The sequence below is a fragment of the Halichoerus grypus genome, chromosome 2 (genome assembly GCF_964656455.1).
Source record: "Halichoerus grypus chromosome 2, mHalGry1.hap1.1, whole genome shotgun sequence".
Lineage (NCBI taxonomy): Eukaryota > Metazoa > Chordata > Mammalia > Carnivora > Phocidae > Halichoerus > Halichoerus grypus.
This window is the reverse complement of record NC_135713.1, coordinates 205,114,682-205,134,867: the sequence shown is the minus strand read 5'-3', so window position 1 is coordinate 205,134,867 and position 20,186 is coordinate 205,114,682. Positions and strand designations below refer to the sequence as shown.

General features: G+C 53.1%; 1 protein-coding gene across 2 annotated transcripts in view; it reads right to left on the bottom strand.

Annotated features, from left to right (window-relative positions):
• The window catches only part of SEPTIN9 (septin 9), a 151,597-nt gene that overhangs the window by 114,796 nt on the left and 16,615 nt on the right, over window positions 1-20,186 (bottom strand). Inside the window, exon 1 of one of the 2 annotated variants that reach the window (XM_036110443.2) lies at window positions 13,943-14,257. The exons of the other annotated variant lie outside the window; for it this stretch is intronic. Within the exon in view, the coding sequence (XP_035966336.1) occupies window positions 13,943-13,964 (22 nt within the window). The 5' untranslated portion in view covers window positions 13,965-14,257. Of the gene's footprint in view, window positions 1-13,942; window positions 14,258-20,186 lie in introns of those variants that run through there. 2 annotated transcript variants of the gene reach the window in all.

Genomic DNA, 20,186 nt, shown 5'->3' with positions numbered 1-20,186 from the left:
GGCAGCCACACCTTGTCCAGCACGGCCTGAGCCCCAGACCGAGTGAGGCAGGGCTGCTGGCGCTCCCAGTTCTCCCCGGCCTAGCACGTCTGCCCCTGAGCCCCAGAGCCACAGCTGCCTCTTCCGTGAGTGTGTGGTGAAACGTCCGTAACACAGAACAATATTCAGGGGTGCGTTTCTGCGGCAGTACGTTCATCCACACCGCCGTGCAACTATCAACATGACCCATCTCTAGAACTTTCCGTCTTATCAAGCTGAAACTCTGTACCCCTCAGACGCTAACTTCCCATTCCCCTTACCCCAGCCCGCCAGCCACTGCCTTCGACGAACGTGCCCACATACCTGCACGGGCCCCTGCTATCAACTCTTTGGGGAAATCCTGCTAGAAGTGGATGTGCTGGAGCGTGTGAGAATTCTAGGTTTAATTTTTTGAGGACCTTCCACAGTGCTTTCCACAGCTGCCAGCAGCCGAGCACGAGGGCTCCGATTTCTCCACATCCTGGCCAACATGTGTTACTCTCTGTTTTTTGGGTAACAGCCATCCTCATGAGTATATTTGCAAGTCTCTAATGATTAGTGACACTGAGCATCTTTTCCTGGGCTTGTTGGCATCTGTGTGTCTTCTCTGGAGAAAGGGCTATTCCAGTCCTTTGTCAGGTTTTTTTTTTTAATTGGGCTGTTTGGGTTTTTGTTGTTAGATTGTAGGAGTTCTTTATATATTCTAAATATTAATCCCTTATGGATATGTGGTTTGCAAATATCTCCCCCCCATCCCGTGGATTGCCTTTGCCTTCTGTTGAGGTGTCCTTTGAGGCAAAAGTTTTTAATTTTGATGAAATACAACTTATCTGGTTTTTTTTTTCTTTTGTTGCCTGTGCTTTTGGTGTCCTAGCCAAGAAATTGTTGCCAAACCCAATGTCACAAAGCTTTCCCCTGTGTTTCCTTCTAAAGTAGCTGCTTCTTTATTTGCTGCTCTATATTCCTCAGAGTCTTGTTTTACCCTTTTAGCTAACCAGCTTTTACCTGTTAATAATTCTTTTTATTACATTTTGCTATTCAAATTACTGGTGTGGTGTGGTTTCTGTTTCCTGCCTGGGACCTGACTGATACATCAAAGTAAGCAGAAGGAAGGAAGTCATGAAGATAAGGATAGAAATAAAGGACATAAAAAACAGAAAAAAAAATAAAGCCAAAAGTTTGTTCTTTAAAAAGATCTACACACCATTAAAATCATAGCTAGACTAATGAGAGAAAGAAAGAGAGATGGAAAACATAAATTACCAGTATTAGGAATGAAGGGTTATCCCTAAGATCCTATAGACATTAAAATGATAATAAAGGAAAACTATGAACAACTTTATAAGTTCAAAAACTTAGATGAAATGGACAGATTCCTTCAAAATACAACTTACCAAAATTGACACAAGAAGAAGTAAAAACCTTGAATAGCTCTCTCTCCACATCAAATAAATTTAATATATTCAATTAAATATTAAATTCATTTAAATATTTAATCCAAGTCTTTAATTTGTCATTAAAAAAAAAACAACTTTCCAAGAAGAAAATTCTAGGGACAGATGGCTTCCTTGCTGACTTCTATCAAACACTTAAGAAAGAAGTAACACGAATTTTATGCAAACTTTTATGAAAAATGGAGAGGAGGATACACTTCTGAATTCAGTTCATGAGGTCGAAAAAACACTGACAAAGGCATTACCAAAACAAAGTAACTAACCAAAAAAACACCACACCAATAATATCCTTCGTGGATCTATATAAAAAATCCTTTACAAAAAACCAGGCAAATCAAATCCAGCAATGTATGAGAAGGATTACATATCATAACCAAGTGGGGCTTTTTCCAGGAATGCAAGCTTGGTTTAATATTCAAAAATCAATCACTGTAACTCACGCTACTAGTAGAACAAAGGAGAAAATAATGGTCATTTCAGTAGATACAGAAAGAGTATTTATCGAAGTCAACATCCATTCATGTTAAAAACTCCAGCAAATTAGGGAGAGAACAGAATCTCCTCAGTCTGATGAAGAGCATATTCAGAAAATCGATAGTTAACATCCTAAGTTCCAGTACAAGACGAAGATGCCTACTCACTTCTATTCAATATGGTCCTGGCAGTTCTAGCTAGTGTAATAAGGCAAGAAAAAACAATTAAAGGAATCAAGATCAGGAAGAAAGAAGTAAAACAAGTACTAGGATAAAAAAGGACTTTGACAAGGTCACAGGATATAAAATTTATATGCAAAAATCAAGGGCATTTTATATACCAGCAACAAACAACTGGAAATGAAATTTAAAATATATGCTCAATTTACAACAGCACCAAAAAATAAAATAGTTAGAAATAAATTTAACAACTGACATGAAGATCTTTTCACTGACAACTGATTGAAGAAAAAGTCTTTAAAAATGGAGACCTACCATGTTTATAAGATTAGAAGAGTCGATGTCATTAAAATGTCAATTCTCCCTAAATTGACCTATAGATTCAATGCAATCTCAAAATTCACACAGCATTTTTATAGACGTTGACTCTCTACTTCTAAAATTTATAAGGAAATTATAAAAGTGTTCTTGGTCTTAGAAAAGACCAAGAACATCTAGGGGCACCTGGCAGACTCAGTCGGTAGAACGTACGACTCTTGATCTCTGGGTTGTGAGTTCAAGCCCCATGTTGGGTGTAGAGATTACTTAAAAATAAAATCCTAAAAAATTTTAAAAAGAACATCTAAAGCAGTGGTTTGGATATATTGGGAGAGCTTATTTCAAGGCTTATTATGAAGCCACATTAATCAAGACAGGGTGGTCTTGGCCAAAGAATAGACAAAATATGAATACAACATGATAGACTCTGGAAATAGAACCACATATACAAAATCAATTGATTTTCTTTTTTTTTTTTTTGAAGATTTTATTTATTTATTTGACAGCGAGAGAGAGAGAGCACAAGAAGGGGGAGTGGTAGGCAGAGGGAGAGGGAGAAGCAGGCCTCCCGCTGAGCAGGGAGCCTGATGTGGGGCTCGATCCCAGGACCTTGGGATCATGACCTGAGTCAAAGTCAGATGCTTAACTAATTGAGCCACCCAGGTGCCCCATCAAAGTAAATTGATTTTTTTTTTTTTAAAGATTTATTTATTTATTTGAGAGAACGAGAATGAGAGAGAGAAAGAGTACATGAGAGGGGGGAGGGTTAGAGGGAGAAGCAGACTCCCTGCCGAGCAGGGAGCCCGATGCGGGACTCGATCCAGGGACTCCAGGATCATGACCCGAGCCGAAGGCAGTTGCTTAACCAACTGAGCCACCCAGGCGCCCCAGTAAATTGATTTTCAACAAAGGTGCCAAGGTACTCCAATGTCTTTTCAACAAATGGTGTTAGAACAACCGGGTATACATACTGAAAAAATAAACCAGCAAGCAAAACCCAACATGATGAACCTTAACCCCCTACCTCATACCATACACAAAAGATGATTTCTAAACCTAACATTAAAGCTATAACCATAAAGCTTCTGGAAGAAAACATTGAAAATATCTTTGCCACTTGGGAGCAGGCAAAGCCTTCTTATAAAGAACACAGAAAGCAGTAACCACAAAGAAAGGAATTTGTTACGTTAGATTTCATCAAAATTAAAATTACAAACTTTTGCTCATCAAAAGATATCATTAAGAAATGAATATGTAAGCCACAGAGCAGGAAAAAACATATTTACAATACACATATCTGACAAAAGACCAGTATCCAGAAAGAATAAAAGTCAAGCAACCCACTTCTATTTTTTATTTTTTTAAAAGATTTTATGTATTTAGGGGCACCTGGGTGGCTCAGTTGTTAAGCATCTGCCTTTGGCTCAGGTCACGATCCCAGGGTCCTGGGATCGAGCCCCGCACTGGGCTCCCTGCTCGGCGGGAAGCCTGCTTCTCCCTCTCCCACTCCCCCTGCTTGTGTTCCCTCTCTCGCTGTGTCTCTCTCTGTCAAATAAATAAATAAATAAAAATCTTAAAAAAAAAAAAGATTTTATGTATTTAATTGCGAGAGAGAGGGGAGAGGGGAGAAAGAGAGAGCAGCAGAGGGAGAGGGAGAAGCAGGCTCCCCAGTGAGCAAAAAGCCCAATGTGGGGCTCGATCCCAGGACCCTGGGATCATGACCTGAGCTGAAGGCAGATGCTTCACTGACTGAGCCACCCAGGCCATCCCCAAGCAACCCACTTTTAAAATGGGCAATAGATTTGAAAAGACCCTTCGCAAAGGAAAAATAGATGAGTCCCCAGTAAGCACATGAAAATGTGCTCAACAGCATTAGTCATCAGGAAAATGCAAATTAAAACCCTAATGAGATACCACTACACACCCAGCAGAAGGATGGAATTGTAAAGAAGGACAGCACCAAATGTTGGCGAGGACGTGGAGCAACGGGAACTCTCCTATATGGCTGGTGGGCGTGTAAAATGGTACAGCCACTTTAGGAAAAGATCTGGCAGTTTCCTGTAAAACTAAACTCATACCTACCTACCCTCTGGTCCAATAATTCTACTTGGTGTTTACACAAGACAAATGGAAGCATATGCACACACAAACACACAGAAGTTGTATAAGAAAGCTCATAGCAGGAGTGCTCAGCTGGCTCAGTGCATGGAGCATGCAACTCCTAATCTTGGGGTCGTGAGTTTGAGCCCCACGTTGGGGGTAGAGATGACTTAAAATAAAAAAATCTTGGGGCGCCTGGGTGGCTCAGTTGGTTAAGCGACTGCCTTCGGCTCAGGTCATGATCCTGGAGTCCCTGGATCGAGTCCCGCATCGGGCTCCCTGCTCGGCAGGGAGTCTGCTTCGTCCTCTGACCCTATCCCCTCTCATGTGTTCTCTCTCTCTCATTCTCTCTCTCTCAAATAAATAAATAAAATCTTTAAAAAAAAAAAAAAAAAAAAAAAAAAAAAAAAATAAAATAAAATAAAAAAATCTTAAAAAAAAAAAAAAGAAAGAAAGCTCATAGCAGCTTTATTCATAAGAGTCTCACCCTGGAAACATGCAATGAACACCACTCAGCAATCATGGGACTACTGGTGTGGGCAGAAATATAGATAGATCTAAAAAACACACAAACTGGCAAAATTAATCAATAGTGGAAAAAAACAGAATTTTGGCAGCCCCCAGGCAGGTGGAGGCAGAGACTGACTGGCAAGGAGCATGGATGGTGATGCTCTGTATCCTGATAGGAGTTCAGATGCACAGTGTAAGTCTATGCCCAAACTCAGAGTGCTACACTTAAGATCTGGGAGTTTCGTGGCACATAAATTTTACCAAAAGAAAGAAAAAGAACCATAAACAAATACTGGACTCTAGCTAGTGAGATGCAAGCTGAAGTGTTTGTAGGGTAATGTGTATGGATATCAGCAACTTATTCTGAAATGGATCCCTCCAAAGCCCATGGATTGTTGGCAGATGGAGGGAGGGACGTGGGTTGAAGCCAACAGAGCATAACGTACATTGCAGAGTCTCCGTGGTGGACGTTGGGGGGGGGGGGTTGGTGCTAGAATTCTTTCATCTTTCCTGTGTGTTTGAAATGTTTCATAGTAAAAAGTTGGAAAAATTTTAAAGAGACTGAGACATATCAACCACAAATAGGAAGAAGAAGGATGTAGCCAGAGCCCCCTCCCCTGAAGCAGGAAGCCCCCCGGTTTCGGGGGGGTCCTTGCTCCCGCACCGGTGCCTTCCCATCCTCGCCATGATTCCCGCTCTCTCCACCCGCCACTTCCCACCGGTAGCGAGCAGCCCCGGGAAGTGGAGATAACACCGGGCAGGCAGCCTGTTCCCGCAAATTCGGTGAGCCGGGAGACGGGCAGGGGCTGTCTCTCGAGGGCCTGCACTGCCACCTGCTGGGGAAAAGGCTTTCTGCAATCCGTCTCCCTTCGGGTTTGCGGCCTCCTCCCTCCCCAGGCCTCACTCTGCCCCTCACTGCAGTAAGCGGGGGCACCCATGCCTGGATGATGCATGTTTCCAGAACCCAGGCCCCTCTGCCACTCCTCCCCAGAGAGGTGCGAGCTGGGGCGGCGGGCCCTGCAGGGCGTTCCCTAGAGTACCCCCCCAACCCTTAAACACACAGCACAGAGGCACAGCCCAAGCCCCCAGCCCACCGTCACCCCCAGCCCCATCCCTCTCCCTTGGACTTGGCGCCATCGGGATCAGGACACGCTGAAGATGCTGGAGCTTGGAAATATGCTGACATCCACCATCCCAAAGCTTATTATCAGATAACAACATCCGTGACATCTCACCCAGCCCCACGGTCCAGAGCCCTGCATCCTTGAATCGAAATGCCACCTGGAGAGGCCCCCTGGCCCCTGGTGGGCTGGCCGGGCAGATGGTGGGGGGCCGCCTGTGTGCACACCAGGGGCAGCCGGGCCAGAGAGGGGTGCAAGTCTGAAGCGAAGCCCCGGAAAGGTGAGGTCTCGGGCCTGGGCTAGGCTTCTGTGCTCACCCATCACACCACACCAGGTGGCTGGTGGCTGGTCAAGGGGCCACTAAGTAGCAAGCAGGGCTTGACCGAAACATCCCCTGTGTGGGCCGGGGATGCTCAGGCACCCAGTGTCCGCCGTCCTGTGAAAGCAGCTCTTGAGTCTTCGTCCCCTCCCCAGCCCTTGCCAGCTGAGTAGAAACACAGGTGCTGGAGAGGCTGCAGCTCCGTCCACACCAGCAGGAGGGGCATTAGCCCCTGGCGGGCATGTGGCATCGCACCAGAGCTAACTGCCTGGAGACGCGGGACCTTGTGGGACATGAAGGAGCGAGCCGCCTCTCCCATGCTGCGGTTCCTCTTGAGGCTGCCCGCTCAGGATCACTGTCCCAGGACTCAGGCGGCCTCAGCCTCACCCCACGGTTGGCCAAGCCACAACCAGCATCCTCCTAACAGCCAGCATCCTCCTAGTGGGGACGGCGCAAGCCTCCCTCCAGGGCAGGGCTGGGCGGCAGGGCAGTGCATCTGCGGCCTCGTCAACCACCCGGGGCGCCCCCAGCAATCGGAGGCCCTCCCTCTCCCACTGCAAAGAACAACTGCAGCGTCCCCCTTCCCTCTAGGCCTCCCTGCTTCCCCTCCCAGCCCGCCGCAGGTGACTCAGCAGCCACTGGGCATTCAGGGCCTGTGGCTCCCTCCACAGGGCACCCGGCAGGTCTCCCCAGCACAATCTGACCCGGGCCCACCCCTCGCCTTGATGATCCAACCTCAGGGCCTTTGCATTTTCTGTTCTCTTTGCCCGAAAGCTCTTCCTTTGGACGCTGGCCTGGTCAGGTCCTTTCGGTTATGCAAGTTTCAGCTCAGTGTCACCTCCTCAGGGAGGGCATCCACTAATTCCCCAACACACACACACATACACACACAGGGACATGAGCAGCAGGTAATGATCACATCACCTGTTCTAGGCTCCTTCACAGCCTTCGTCTAGAATCATCTATCCATGTGCTTATTGGCTAGCTGCTTGACATCTAGTTCAGGTGGAGACCCACAGGAACAAGGGCTGTGTCCTCCTCGCTCCTGTAGGCCGAGAACCTAGGTGAGCACCTGCACATTGCAAGACCTCAAGAAATATTCAAAAAGTGAACTGGAACGGCCTGAGCCTAATGGTGCTGCCAACAGGACCCCCGCTAATGAATGACAGGAGGTGAACTCCAAGCAGAAGATACCACACAGATTGTTGGCCCTCTGGTGGGAGGGGGTAGGAGAGTGGCAGCAGAGCACGGGGCATGCCGGTTCCTGCCACCCGAGCCCCACGGCCCCGCCATACTCATCTGCTCCCACAGATCCACCCAGCCCCAAAGCATGTAGTTTTTATAGCAAAGTTTCAGGGCTGGTGCCTCTTCACTAATTTCCTAGGGGTGTGTTGCTTTGTTTACTCAGCTTTGCTCAAGTCAGAGTTTCCTCATTAGTTTAAAGAAAAGGGAAAAAAAAGAAAAAAAAGGAAGGATCTGAAGGTCTAAAGGCAGAAGTGCTCTCCACCACGAGCTGAAATCCATGTTGCTATCTGTCTAGAGTTCAAGCTGTGGCCAAGACATTTCTCCAAGCTCAGGCCACTTGTTAGGAGGAAATCTCCCCCGTTTCTCGGTCAGGTCCCACCCTACCCTTTGCCCGGTCACATGCCCAGCCCAAAAGGAGCTGAATCCACAGCCAACCCTGTCAGCGGAATCTGTGTGTGGCTGCTGAAGGCGTGCCGAGTGCTGGAGGGCCTCTGGGCAAAGGGGTTTGAGTGGCAGCCTCAGGACAGAAGTTTCTGTCACACAAGAGGGATGACCAACTCTGAGCAGGAGGCAGAAGAAGCCACGTGGGAGGGTGTGGGTGGAGAGGGTTCCTGAGAAGGAGCATGGAGACAGACCAATGGACACTGAGCCCCACACCCTGCCACAAAGACAGCTAATGTCTCACACAGACTGGGCAGGGAGACCACAGAGAAGTAGAGGTACCTCCACACGGTGGAACCCAGAACACCCCAGGCTGGCCTCCACTGTCAGCCCAGAAGGGCCCGGGCGGGCTGCCCCGGGCATAGCACACATCCAGCTATGGTCCAGGCCAGAGCTGAGGCTCTGTGGCCAGCCTAGGGCAGGGAAGGATTCAAGGCCTGGCCCAGCCCAGGATTTCCCCACTCCCTGCCACCCAGAGGAGCCAGCCTGGGTGTGAGGAAAGAAAAAAGGGAATCAGGAACCTTACCTCACCCCATATCCAGAAATTAACTCAAAGTGGATCAAAGGTCTCAACGCCAGAGCCAAAACTATACAACTCTTAGGAAAAATCACAGGGGAAAAGCTTTGTGACAAGGGTATGACAGCCTACACGCACAGGCAACGGAAGAATGAATAGTAAAATGGGATTTGGTCAAACGCAAAAACTTCTATGCATCAAAGAACACCATCACTAGCATGAGAAGGTAATTGACAGAATGCGAGAAAATACTTGCAAATCACGTAGCAGATAAGGGATTAATATGCAGGATATATAAAGAACTCCTACAACCAACAACAAAAAAAACCAAAACAACCCAATTAAAAACTTAGCAAAGGACTCAAAGAAACATTTCTCCAAAGACACACAGATGCCAACAAGCCCGGGAAAAGACGCTCACCGTCTCCAAGCATTTAGAGAAATGTACATCAAAACCACAGTGAGACACCACTTCGCACTCATTAGTTTGGCCATTATCCAAAGAAACAAATAAGTAAGTAAAATAGCAATGTCAGTGAGGGGCTGGGGAAATTGGAACCCTTGTGCCCTGCTGGTGGGAATGTGAAATGGTGCAGCCACTGGGCAAGCAGGACGGGAGCTTCCCAACAAAATTAAACATAGAATTCCCACACGATCCAGCAACTCTGCTTCTGTGTATGTACCCAGTATGTCTGAAAGTGGGGACTCGAGCAGATATGTGCACACCCATGTTCATAGCAGTAGCTGTCACAGAAGCCTAAAGGTGGAAACAACGTACATGTCTATCCAAAGATCAAAGAAGAAACACAATGTGGTCTATCCATAGAATGGAACATCACTCTGTCTTAATCTAGGAAGGAAACTGACACCTGCTACAACATGGATGAACCGGGAAGAGATTATACTAAGTGAAATAAGCCAGGCACAGACAGATGAATAGTGCATGATTCTATGTCTATGAGGAATATTCAAACTCACAGACACGGAAAGTTGGATGGTGGCTGCCAAGCGCAGAGGGGAGGGAGAAAGGAAAGCTGATGTTCCGTAGGGACAGAGTTTCATCCTGGAAGGTAAAGAAGTTCTGCAGATAGATGGATGGTGGCCCAATTCTGTGAACGTACTTATTAAATGCCACCGAACTATATACCCTGAAATTGTTAAAACGGCAATTTGTATGTTATGTGTATTTTACCACGATGTTTAAAAAGAGTTCAGAGTCCAGCACAGAGCTCCGGGCATCCCTGGACCCTGCAGTCAGGACCAGGGAGCTCCAGGCAGGAAGCAGGCCAGTCTCCTGGCTGGCTCTTGGAATCCCAACAAGGTTGAGTTCTCCACACCCCACCAGGCATACGTGACCCAGTGGAAAAGGCTAGTGGCCACACCAAAAGGTCCAGAGTGGGACAACGAGGAATCTGAGACATCCAGGATACATCAGGACTGGAGTGGGTTAAATGGTGATCCCAAAAAAAATGCATGCTCACCTAGAACCTTGAACATGATCCTATTTGGAAATAGGGTATTGTGAGTGTAATTAAGGTAAGGATCTGGAGATTCGTCATCCTGGATTATCGGGGGGGCAGGGAAGTCAAGTCCAGTGATGAGTGTCCTCATAAGAGAGAAGAAGCAGAGCTTGGGGACACAGAAGGCTCTGTGACAACAGGCAGAGACTGGGTGATGCTCCTACAGGTCAAGGACCACTGGGGATCACAAGCAGCCCCCAGAAGCCAGGAGAGGGGTACAGAGCCTTCAGAAGGCCTTCGGAAGGAACCAGCCCTGCCAACACCTTGAATTTGTACTTCCAGCCCCCAGAACTCTGAGAGAGTCTGTTGGTGTTGCTTTAAGGCTCTCAGTCTGTGGCACTTGGTTTCAGCACCCCTGAGAGACTGCTCCAGGGACCAAGTCCCTCGCCAGTCAGAGCCAGAAGAGGAAGGGGGCTGGGAAGGCTACTGGCTACTCCTCTGGTCTTGGAGATGAGGGAAATAAAGCCAGAGAGGACAAAGCAGGGCCAGGCAGCTTGTGACCCGCAGTGTCTGTCCAGGACCGGGATGAGAAATGCCCGGGGGGACTCAGAGACAAGCAGGGACAGGTGATGGGTGTCCAGCTCCCTGCCCTCCCCCTGACAGTGGACACCCTGAGAAGAGCGGACCACCAGCTCTCCCCCCCCCCCCACCTCCTGGCTGAGTGCTCTGTGCCTCACTGTGTTGGGCAGACACCCAGCCACGGACAGACGTCCGGTGACGGAGCAGCCGGCCCTCTCAGGACCCCACATCGACGTCCATGACAGAGCAGAGAGCCTTCCACATTCCCTGCATGCAACTCACCCGCGAGGCCTGTTCCCACCCTCCCCGAGGCCCAGCTGAGCTAAGTAATAGCTCCCCAGTGGAAAGTTCCCTTCTTGGAGATTCTCTCCCTGCTGAAATACAAGCGCTTGGAACAAGATAAAACTGCTTAATTTGTAAAAGCCACAAAGCCAGTCCAGAACAAGGAAAAAAACCCGACCCTTGGCTGGAAGGAGCGGCCTTCTGTGTCTCAGCGGCCAGTCACTGCTCCGTGACTCATCCCTGCCCTGCTGACAAGCTCTCCGGCATCTTCCCGGGGCGGTGGGGGGAGGGGGGGAGCCTCCGAGAGGGCCGGGGCTACCCCGCCGCCCAGGAGGACCCCAGGCCCCAGAATCACAAACCGGGCAGGAGCCCAGTGCGGCCGAGAGAAGGAGCGAGCAGATGGCAGGGTCCTGCGTCTGCCTGCACCTGCCCCAAGCCCCTTTCCCCTCCCCATCAGCTCCTCCTGGACAACGCCGGGCAGTGGCCGAGAGCCGGCCGGACGCACCTCAAACGCCAACCCCGTGGGGCACGGGCAGTGGCAGTTCTGTCTGGAAGTGGTCGGGTGGGGCGCTGGGCCGGGCAGGACACCCTGGCCCCCAGCCTCACCTCTGCCCGGTGTGCGGGTGGGGACTGAGGTAGCTGTCACAACTGCCTTACCGCAAGACAAGTGGAGAAGGAAGGAGCCTTCGGGAGCCCCACAGAGCAGGCTCAGAGGCCCACCGGCAGTGGGGTGCTGCCTTGGGCCACGCCAGTCCAACCCCTTCACGTTACAGGCTAGGAAACTGAGGCCCCAGGCCACAGAGGGACAGGATGGAACTCATTTCCCTGGGGGGTGGAAGGGGGAGTGGCACTGCTTAGGAGCTGAGTTACAATCAAAGACCAAGGTCAAGATCTGAGCAGGTCTGAGGAACACGTAGGGAAAGGGCTTGAGGATTTCCATTGTCATTCACGCCTGTAACCAGTTTCTAACGAAGCTTTGAAAGAAAGAAGTAATTTTTAGTGACAACACATCCCTATGAGAATTTCATCAATAGTACCAATTTTTCCTCAGGCACATCCTGAGAGAAAGTCCCTTTTTTGTCCCTCGCGGGCAGTCTCAGCCGAGGGCGGTGGCACCTAGCGTGGCCGTAAAGGTGCAGAGCTGACCGTTTTCAAAGGCAGTTTGGTTCAGTTCATGAACAGCTGCTGGGGTCTGGCCAGCCCAGAAGGTTCCAAGAGTGTTGTCACTTCCCAAGGGTCTCCTCCCCACTTTGTGTCCTGGCTCTCTGCTCCCCTGGTGTCACCCATCTGGGCCGTGGTTTGGTCATCTGTGACATGAAGGCTGGACCCACGGCCCCCGAGGCTCTGCAAGCCAGGCTGGTGAAGTGACTGTCCTCCCAAGCCCCGCAGGGACCCTGTCAACACCCCGTGCCAGGCGAGCGCAGGGAACTCTGGCTCCACACCCCTCTACCCCAGCTTGCCCATGTCACTGAGCTCACAGCTTGGTTCCGCGGTCTCCATGGCTGCCCCTCGTCCTGTGGCGGTCCCAGTGGTACCCACGTGCACACACACACACACACACACACACACGGCCGGTCAGCAGCTCTCCTCCCAGGGGCTGCCCCATCAGCCCTGACATCCCATCAGGATCTGATCAGCCCCTGGAGCAGCAGATAAGGAGGAGCCTCAGGACTGGCCACCCTTTCCTCTGGCCTCTTTGGGAGCCCCCCAACACACACAGTGGCAAGCAGCAGACGAGGGGCTATGGCACCTGTGGGGTGACATTCTGAGGCTCACCAGGACCCAGGGGTCAGCGTGGAGTAGCTGAAGCCCGAGGATGCCCCAGAGCTGCCCGGTGGACCCAGGACGCCTGAGGGGCAACACGGTAGGCAGCAGGCGCTGTAATGAAGGGGACTTACTCATGACGTCAGACGCTGACCGAGTCACAGCGTGCCACGGCTGGCTGAGGGGCGGGGAGCCTGACCCGGGACAGGGGGCCATCTAACAGGGATGACTCAAGCCAGAGCTGCCTTTCTCTGCAGGGTCAGCTCTTGCACCACCCTTATGGCTCCGTGCCCGCTCTGTGGGGGTCGGCAGTGAGAACGGCCCATCTATGAAATGCTGGACCCCAGGGAGAGCAGGGATGGGTCCAGACCCGCGAGGCCCCTCTGGCCCAAGGACCAGCATCTGCCCTCCCTCCGTGCCTGATGCGACATCGAGATGCTCTAAACAGTGATTCTGCTCCAGAATCTGAGCAGAGCCCACATCTGCTAATCTCCCTGGCCTAGAGCGTCCCGCGGTGACCCTGGAAGATTGTCACTCCCCCTCCCTGCTGCAGGGTTCCCAGGTGAGTGAGGACCTGAGTGACACCACCGCCCTGGCCCCAAGGGGGATTCACCTTGGTTAATGCCCCAAGCTTCTAGGACCAGCTCTGTCTGCCGTGCGTGGGCACACACACGTTTGCACGTCTCCTCTGAGCACTGGGAGCTCCACCCCTGCAATGAACTCCTGGGAAGGCACCAAAATGCTATTTCAGGGAGGAGACCGGGGCAGCCTTGAAGACGGACTTTGGCTGGCGGCAAAAACACAAACCACACGGTGGACAAACCAACCAACTAACGGCCCAAATGCCGCCACCCCAGAGCCGGGCGCCGGCCACCGGTCCCTCCACCCTTTCCCGGAGTGCGGCCCCAACTGTCTTGGCACCCCCAGCGCCTCGAGATGCACTGGGGACGGAGTGAGAATAGCGAGGGGAAGGAGAGCAGAGTTTCAATACAAGCCAGACTTCGTGAAGCTTAGCTCTGGGAACACTGTGTCCCACGACCTCAGAACAGTCAAAAGGAAAAGAAATATGTCCACAAAAATGAATAAAAGTGACCCCGGGTGCTTATTTCCCAAAGCACAGACGCAGCTCTGAGTTAAGGGAGGGGGCAGCGAGTGGCCTACCTGTGATCCGGTCTCTCTCCATTACTACGGATATATTTAGCAGCAGGCGGGAGTCCCGGCGGCGTCCCCCTTTCCAGAGGCGTCCTCCCCTTCTCACCCCCGACGCCCTCCCTCTTTCTGCCTCCTCCTCTTCCAAAAACACTCTTTGTCTGGTCTAATTTCTTCAATCTGTTGCAATCACGAATGCATCCAAATTACCACATTTCCATGTGCTGATCATATGTTTGTGCCCCAAACTGAAGTAGCATTGTCTCTTTGAATCGGGGAGGAGAAGGGACCGAGGCAGAGCCGTGAAGGTGAGGACGGCGGGGCGGGGGCCGGACGTGGGCCGCGAGCCTCCCGCAGCCCCAGGGTCCCGGCCGGACCGCCGTCTGGGCTTTGTGCGCGCGCGGCGGCTCCAGAGGGGCAGCGTGTGGCTTCCGGCGGCCTGCTCTCCACCCCCTCTAGCCCCTCCGCCAGGCCTGCAGCTCCTTTTTAATATCCACTTGGAGAAGCTTAACTTAGCCTCTTGGAAACCAGCTCACAGTCAAATTCCTGGCGACTTCCAAAGTCTTTCATTTTCCCCGGCTCGCGATGCGATGCTACGTTTCCTCTGGCTGGAGCGTTTCAAAAGCCTCGTTCCTGCGTGCCTGCCTCGCCTTCCCTGCGCCGCGGGGGCCCTGCAGCCCACCCCGACCCCCGGCTTAGCCCCAAGGAGGCAGGCGGCCACGGAGGGCTCCGGAGCACCTGCCCCGATGAGCCCGGCGGAGCTGCCCGTGGCTGCCCGGTGTCCTGTCAGCGGCGGCGGTGACACAGGCCACTGGCCGTCCCACCCAGGCCAGTGGGGGGTGAGGGGGCGGCGCGAGGGAGACTTCCTGGAAGGTCCCACTTGCTCATGAGTCAGTGCGTCCCCAGCTGTCCCCGGGGAGGGAGCCTGGCTCCTCAGCACGGTTCCCCACACTCAGCCCTTCTCTGGGAGGGGCCCCCCCAAGGCCTGGCTAGGGGCTCAGCTGTTTCCCGCTCTTCCCCTGGGGTCCCCCGGGGGGGCTGCTCACCTGGCAAACTCAGGGGGGAACCCACCAGCACCTGGTCAGAGTCAGGGGGTTGTCCATGCACATCTGGATGGTGCCGGCAAAGTTCCCATGCCCTCCTGCCTGGGACAGGACCCCAAATGCAGTCTCCTATGTAGCAAGGCTGTCTCCTTGGGGGCGGGGGCACCCAACAGCAACCATCTCCCCACCCCACCCCAAAGCAGAGCTTGGAGGACAGCCCCAAGAGTGGCCTGCCTGCTGAGGGAAGGTGGGAGCAGTGTCTCAGCCCAAGGAGGTCCCACAGGCTCAATAATGGCCCCCAAAGATATCACATCGTAATCCCTGTAAATGGGACCTAATTTGGAGAGTCTTTGCAGACGGGGATTAAGTGAAGGATCTTGAGCCTGGATTATCAGGGTGGGCCCTACATGCCATCACGTGCCTCGTGCCTCGTATAGGAGGGAGGCAGAGAGAGGTCTAGGGTACAGGCACAGAGAAAGGGATGTGAAGGCAGAGCAGAGAGAAGCTTGATGACCCCGCCTTTGAAGGCTGGATGCAGCCCCCAGAAGCAAGAAGAGGCCAGGAAAAGACCCTCTCCTGGAGTCTTACAGGAGGTGCGGCCCCGAGCACACCTCGGTCTCAGACCTCCAGCTCTAGAACCTTGAGAGAATGCGCTTCTGTCATTGCAAGTCACCAAATCTGCGCCCATTTGTTCGGGCCCCCCAGGGAACACAGACAGACACCATAACCCAGCGAGCCAGTGTCCCCCGTCTAACATTGTCTGGTCATCATATTCCATTCGAAAACATTATGTTCCACCAACCACCAACAACCCTTGAGTTCGAACGATGGCAATCAGGGAGAATTTTTTGGTTTATTCATTCAATCCCTTCCCCGATTTTGAAAAAATATTCCTTACTGGTTTTTCTGATTATAAATGTAGTATTTGTTCATTGTATTAAATTTAGAAACGAAAGAAAACATATAAAGAAGAAACCCCTTTAATACCACATGGGACTCTCCGGCACCAATTCCCAGCAGGGCAAGCAGGCCCAGGAAGGCCCCACAGACAGGCACGCTGGTGGGAATTCGGGGTAGGCCAGGCCCCCGGCTAGCGGTGGGGGCCACGTCCCTCCTGGCCGCCGCCTCCGGGCGCTGAGCACACAGACTGTGATTTCATTGCCGTAGTCGGTGCAGCTGAGCACAGCTCTGACCCTCGGTTCTTCCCCGGCATAGTTTGGCTCAATGTCCATTCCCCCACCATGCCTAAAAATCCAAGCATTCTGGCCCAAGCAAGGGATCATTTGAAACCAAAAACCTGGCAGCACCAATTGGCTCCAATGAGGCCCGTGTTAGTCATGAGCCAGCTCAGAGGCCAGGCGCAGAAGTGGGGTGAGGCCAGGCCGTGGGAGAAGGAGGCAGCCAACCCCCTAGGGCTCACCGAGGCCCAGTCTAGGCACCAGCACTCTCCCCGCCCCGGGGTGGGGGTGGGAAGCAACCTTCCAGGCCAGGCCGGACCTGCATCCCCAAAGTTGGTTCCCCGCGTGGCTCCATCCTCCACTGACATGGCTCTGTGGTTACATAAAACTAGAAGCCTGCCTTAGATTCTTCCAGCATATTAGCATAGTAAATGCAATGAGTAGTCCCTGTGAGGGGGCTGGTCTCCTTCAACCCAGCACTTCCCAAATTGGACCAACACCTGCCATCTGGGGGAGGCAGGACCCCCCCACGGCCACAGCTTTGGGAAACTGCCCCCGCTCCCGGCCACCCCAGCCAGCCCACGTCCTGGGGTTGGCACCGTTGCCCAACAGCCTCTTCCAGACAGTCCTCAAGATGGTATCTCTGTCCTTCACCCCCCCAACAGATCTGCACCCACCACCTGCACACTCCCATCGATGCCCCCATCCCCAGCGAGGGGCGTGGTACAGCGCGAGGAGGAAGAGTTGGAGGACGGCTTTGTCGTTGAAGACATGGCTCAGGCCCCCCCATGAAGCACAGCTGCAAGCCCCCTGCACCCCGTGGGGAGAGGACACACAGCTAAGAGATGTTCCCGGGGTGCCCCGGACTCCCACCACCAGGCCAGGGGGATGATTCCCATGATGTGGGCAGCAGGGGCCCCAGGACCAACGTGGCCTCGTTCCCGGTGTGCCTTCTGAGGAGGGGCCGTGAGGAGGTGGGGGCAGAGGATCCCGGCTGAAAGGAGGCTTTCTGAGGCTCTGGGCTCAGGCTTTCGGCCCCCACCCCCTTCCAGATACTTGCAAATCCTCCATAATCAGCTCCACGATACGGGGAACTCTCACTCTAAAAAATGACTTTTCCGTTCACTTCCTGCTCATCCCCAGACTCCACCACTGAAGTCTGCTTCCCTGAGTTAAAAATAAAGGCGCTCCATCCTGACCCCCTCCCGCTGACCCTCCCACAGCCGCCTCGGCTACCGTACCTGCCAGGAGAGTGGGCAGCCTCCCCGAGCAGGGCGGATTCTGGGCCCGGGCGGCTACATTCCTCTCAGGAACCTTCTCTCCACTCTTTATTGTGCAGCAAGTTTCGGCTGTTCCTAAATAAATACAACCCAGCTCCTCTCTGCCCTGGGGACAGCTGCGGGGTTTACTGGTGCTAACAGCCTGGGCCAGCCTGTTGCTCTGGGAGTTCTTCCAGGGCAGTGTGGAAGGGAACCAAGACAATGGCGAGAGGCAGCCCAGACGGGGCCCAATTCCGTCACTAACGGGCCTCACGCTCAGCCATCCATCCTGGGCTGCAGCCCGGCCGGAGCCCAAGGCCCCCGACTGTAAGGGGATAGAGGAGTACGGAGGCCAGGCTCTCAGAAGCATCTGCCCCAGGGCCCCCTGGTTGAAACTTCTCCCGAGAATATTGGAAGCTCCCCTGAAGAGCTGGTGTCTTTCACTTCCTGCCGGGAACCCACTAGGTGCCCAATAAATGCTCGCTGGAAGAACAGTGAACTTGAAGATCCAATGTGTAGACTCTCCCGACCAGCACTGCCCACCAGAACGTTCTGCGATGACATAAACGTTCTCTATCTACCGCCTTCAATATGGCAGCCACGTGTGCCTACTGATGCATGGGTGTGCTTCTCCCAACCCCTCCTCCCCAGAGACACTGCATTCTCCATGAATTTCTTCACCAGAAAACAAACAAAGAGAAAAGCTACTTTCCAGCCAACGCAAAAGAAGGCTGACATTTCTATTTTAAACTCGTTCTTTGGCCGACCATCCCAAGCTTGTCCTATCAAGTTCAATTCAACAGTATGTATGGCCTGCTAGCCATGTGTCATAAGAACATCCAGCCCTGGGGGCAGGAGGACAAAGAAACCCCTGAGGCCAACCTTGGAGATGGACAGGTTGGGTCACAGTTACCCCGGAGAGACAATGCCTTCAGAGATGAGAAGGCGCAGGGCCCATCCTGGAGCTGTGGGCCTGGGAAGGCCAGAGCGCACCGACCAAGGAGGGAGGACGCGGGAGTGAGAGCCTGGAAGGGGGGACGGGTCAGGCTGGAAAGCGTCATGGACACTGTTGTGTGGCTTACTTTAACTTGTGGGGAAAAGGGAACTAAGGGTTCTTTAAGAGCCCATGATCAGGTCTGTTTCGGATAATCACACGGATGGAGCCTGTGGCCCAGTCCTGGGCAGGCAGGCGGGTCTTAGTAAATGCCACCGAAGGCCGAGGCAAATAGAGCAGCCTCCGTGGGGAGAAGGGGTACAGAGGAGGAGGGACACTGATGCCTGCCCAGGCCCAGGCCACGAGGCAGCCCATCCAAGGGTCATCTGAGGGGAGGGGGAGTTGCTAAGATCTTGTGACCTGCCAACCTGAGGGCGCTGGGGGTGGGGCAAAGGTCAAGGACGACGCTGAGATTTCCTGCTTCCTCAAGCAGGACCCTGGATGGCCAGGCTGAGAGCTGAGAGGAACGAAGGAGGAGCAGGTGTCCATGGGTGCGAGGGGCAGCACCAGCGAGGGGTGCCCGTGGGGGCCCCGGGCAGCCGGACTCTGGCTGTGTCTTCCTTGAGCAGCTCCCCAAGGCCCAGGCACACTCTTTCCCTTTGCCCACACGGCCGTGATGATGGCAGCTGGGCTGTGCGTACAGCTGGGCATCCTGAGCGTGAGGCAGACAGCTCACCGGGCCCAGAGCAAGGAAGGGGTGTGCGAGCCCGGACAGAAGGACTGGGGGGTGAGGCGGGAGCAACTGCCGGGGATCCCATGGGGCACCTGCATTAAGGGCAGAGACACGGTCCAGACAGCAGTGTTTCAGGGAGATCCTCCTGTGGGGAGAGGGTCGTCCGCCCACACGAGCCCAGGGGGATGGTGCATGGGCCTCCTGGGGCTGCTGTGACAAATCACCACAGAGGAAGAGGCTTAAAACAACAGAAGCTGATTCTCTCCCCGTTCTGGAGGCCAAAGTCCAAAATCAAGGTATCGGCAAGGCCCAGCTTCCTCCAGCGGCTTCGGGAAAACCCTTCCTGCATCTTCTAGCTCTGGGTGCCGGCGTCCCCGGGCTTGTGGCTGCCTCACTCCATCTCTGCCTGTGTCCTCACGTGGCCTGCTCCCCTGCTCCCCTTCTTGTAAGGACCCCCGCCGTCAGACTTAGGGCCACCCTAACTCCAGCAGGATCTCATCTCCAGGTCCTTAACTAATCATGCTTCTAAGACCTATTTCCAAGTCAGGCCACTTTCTGAGGTTCTGGGTGAACATGAATTCCGGGGGGACATTAGTCAACCCTCTACAGCAGGGATGAGGCCACCCATCTCAGAGGTATTTGAAGGAGGAAAAGCAGGACCCAGAACACACCGGATGTCCGGGCAGAAGGAGAGGCTCTGAGGAGCCCCAGAGGGGACGGTCGGGCAGCCGGCTGGGCCGGCCGCGGGAGGTGAGAAGCTGACCGAGGGGAAATGCTGTGTGAGCTGTGGGAACCAGGGCAAAGGTTGGCCGGAGGCAGCAGCCCCGAGAGGCTGCCCGAGGGACCGCAAGCGGGTGAGCGTGGGAGAACACACTGGAAGGCCACTTGGGAGGTCTGAGTGTGGGCATCCCCTCAGCCCAGACGATCCGCCTGGGGACACACACGTGTGCACGGGGACACATGAGAACATTTCCAGCAGCGTCTGTAACAGAGGAAACCTTCCACGGACCTCCAACAACAGGCCAGTGGGTAGGTAACTCTGCCTGCCCACACGGAGAAGCCCTCGCCTACGGTCAAAATAAATGAACAAAGCTGCACACACCCCGAGT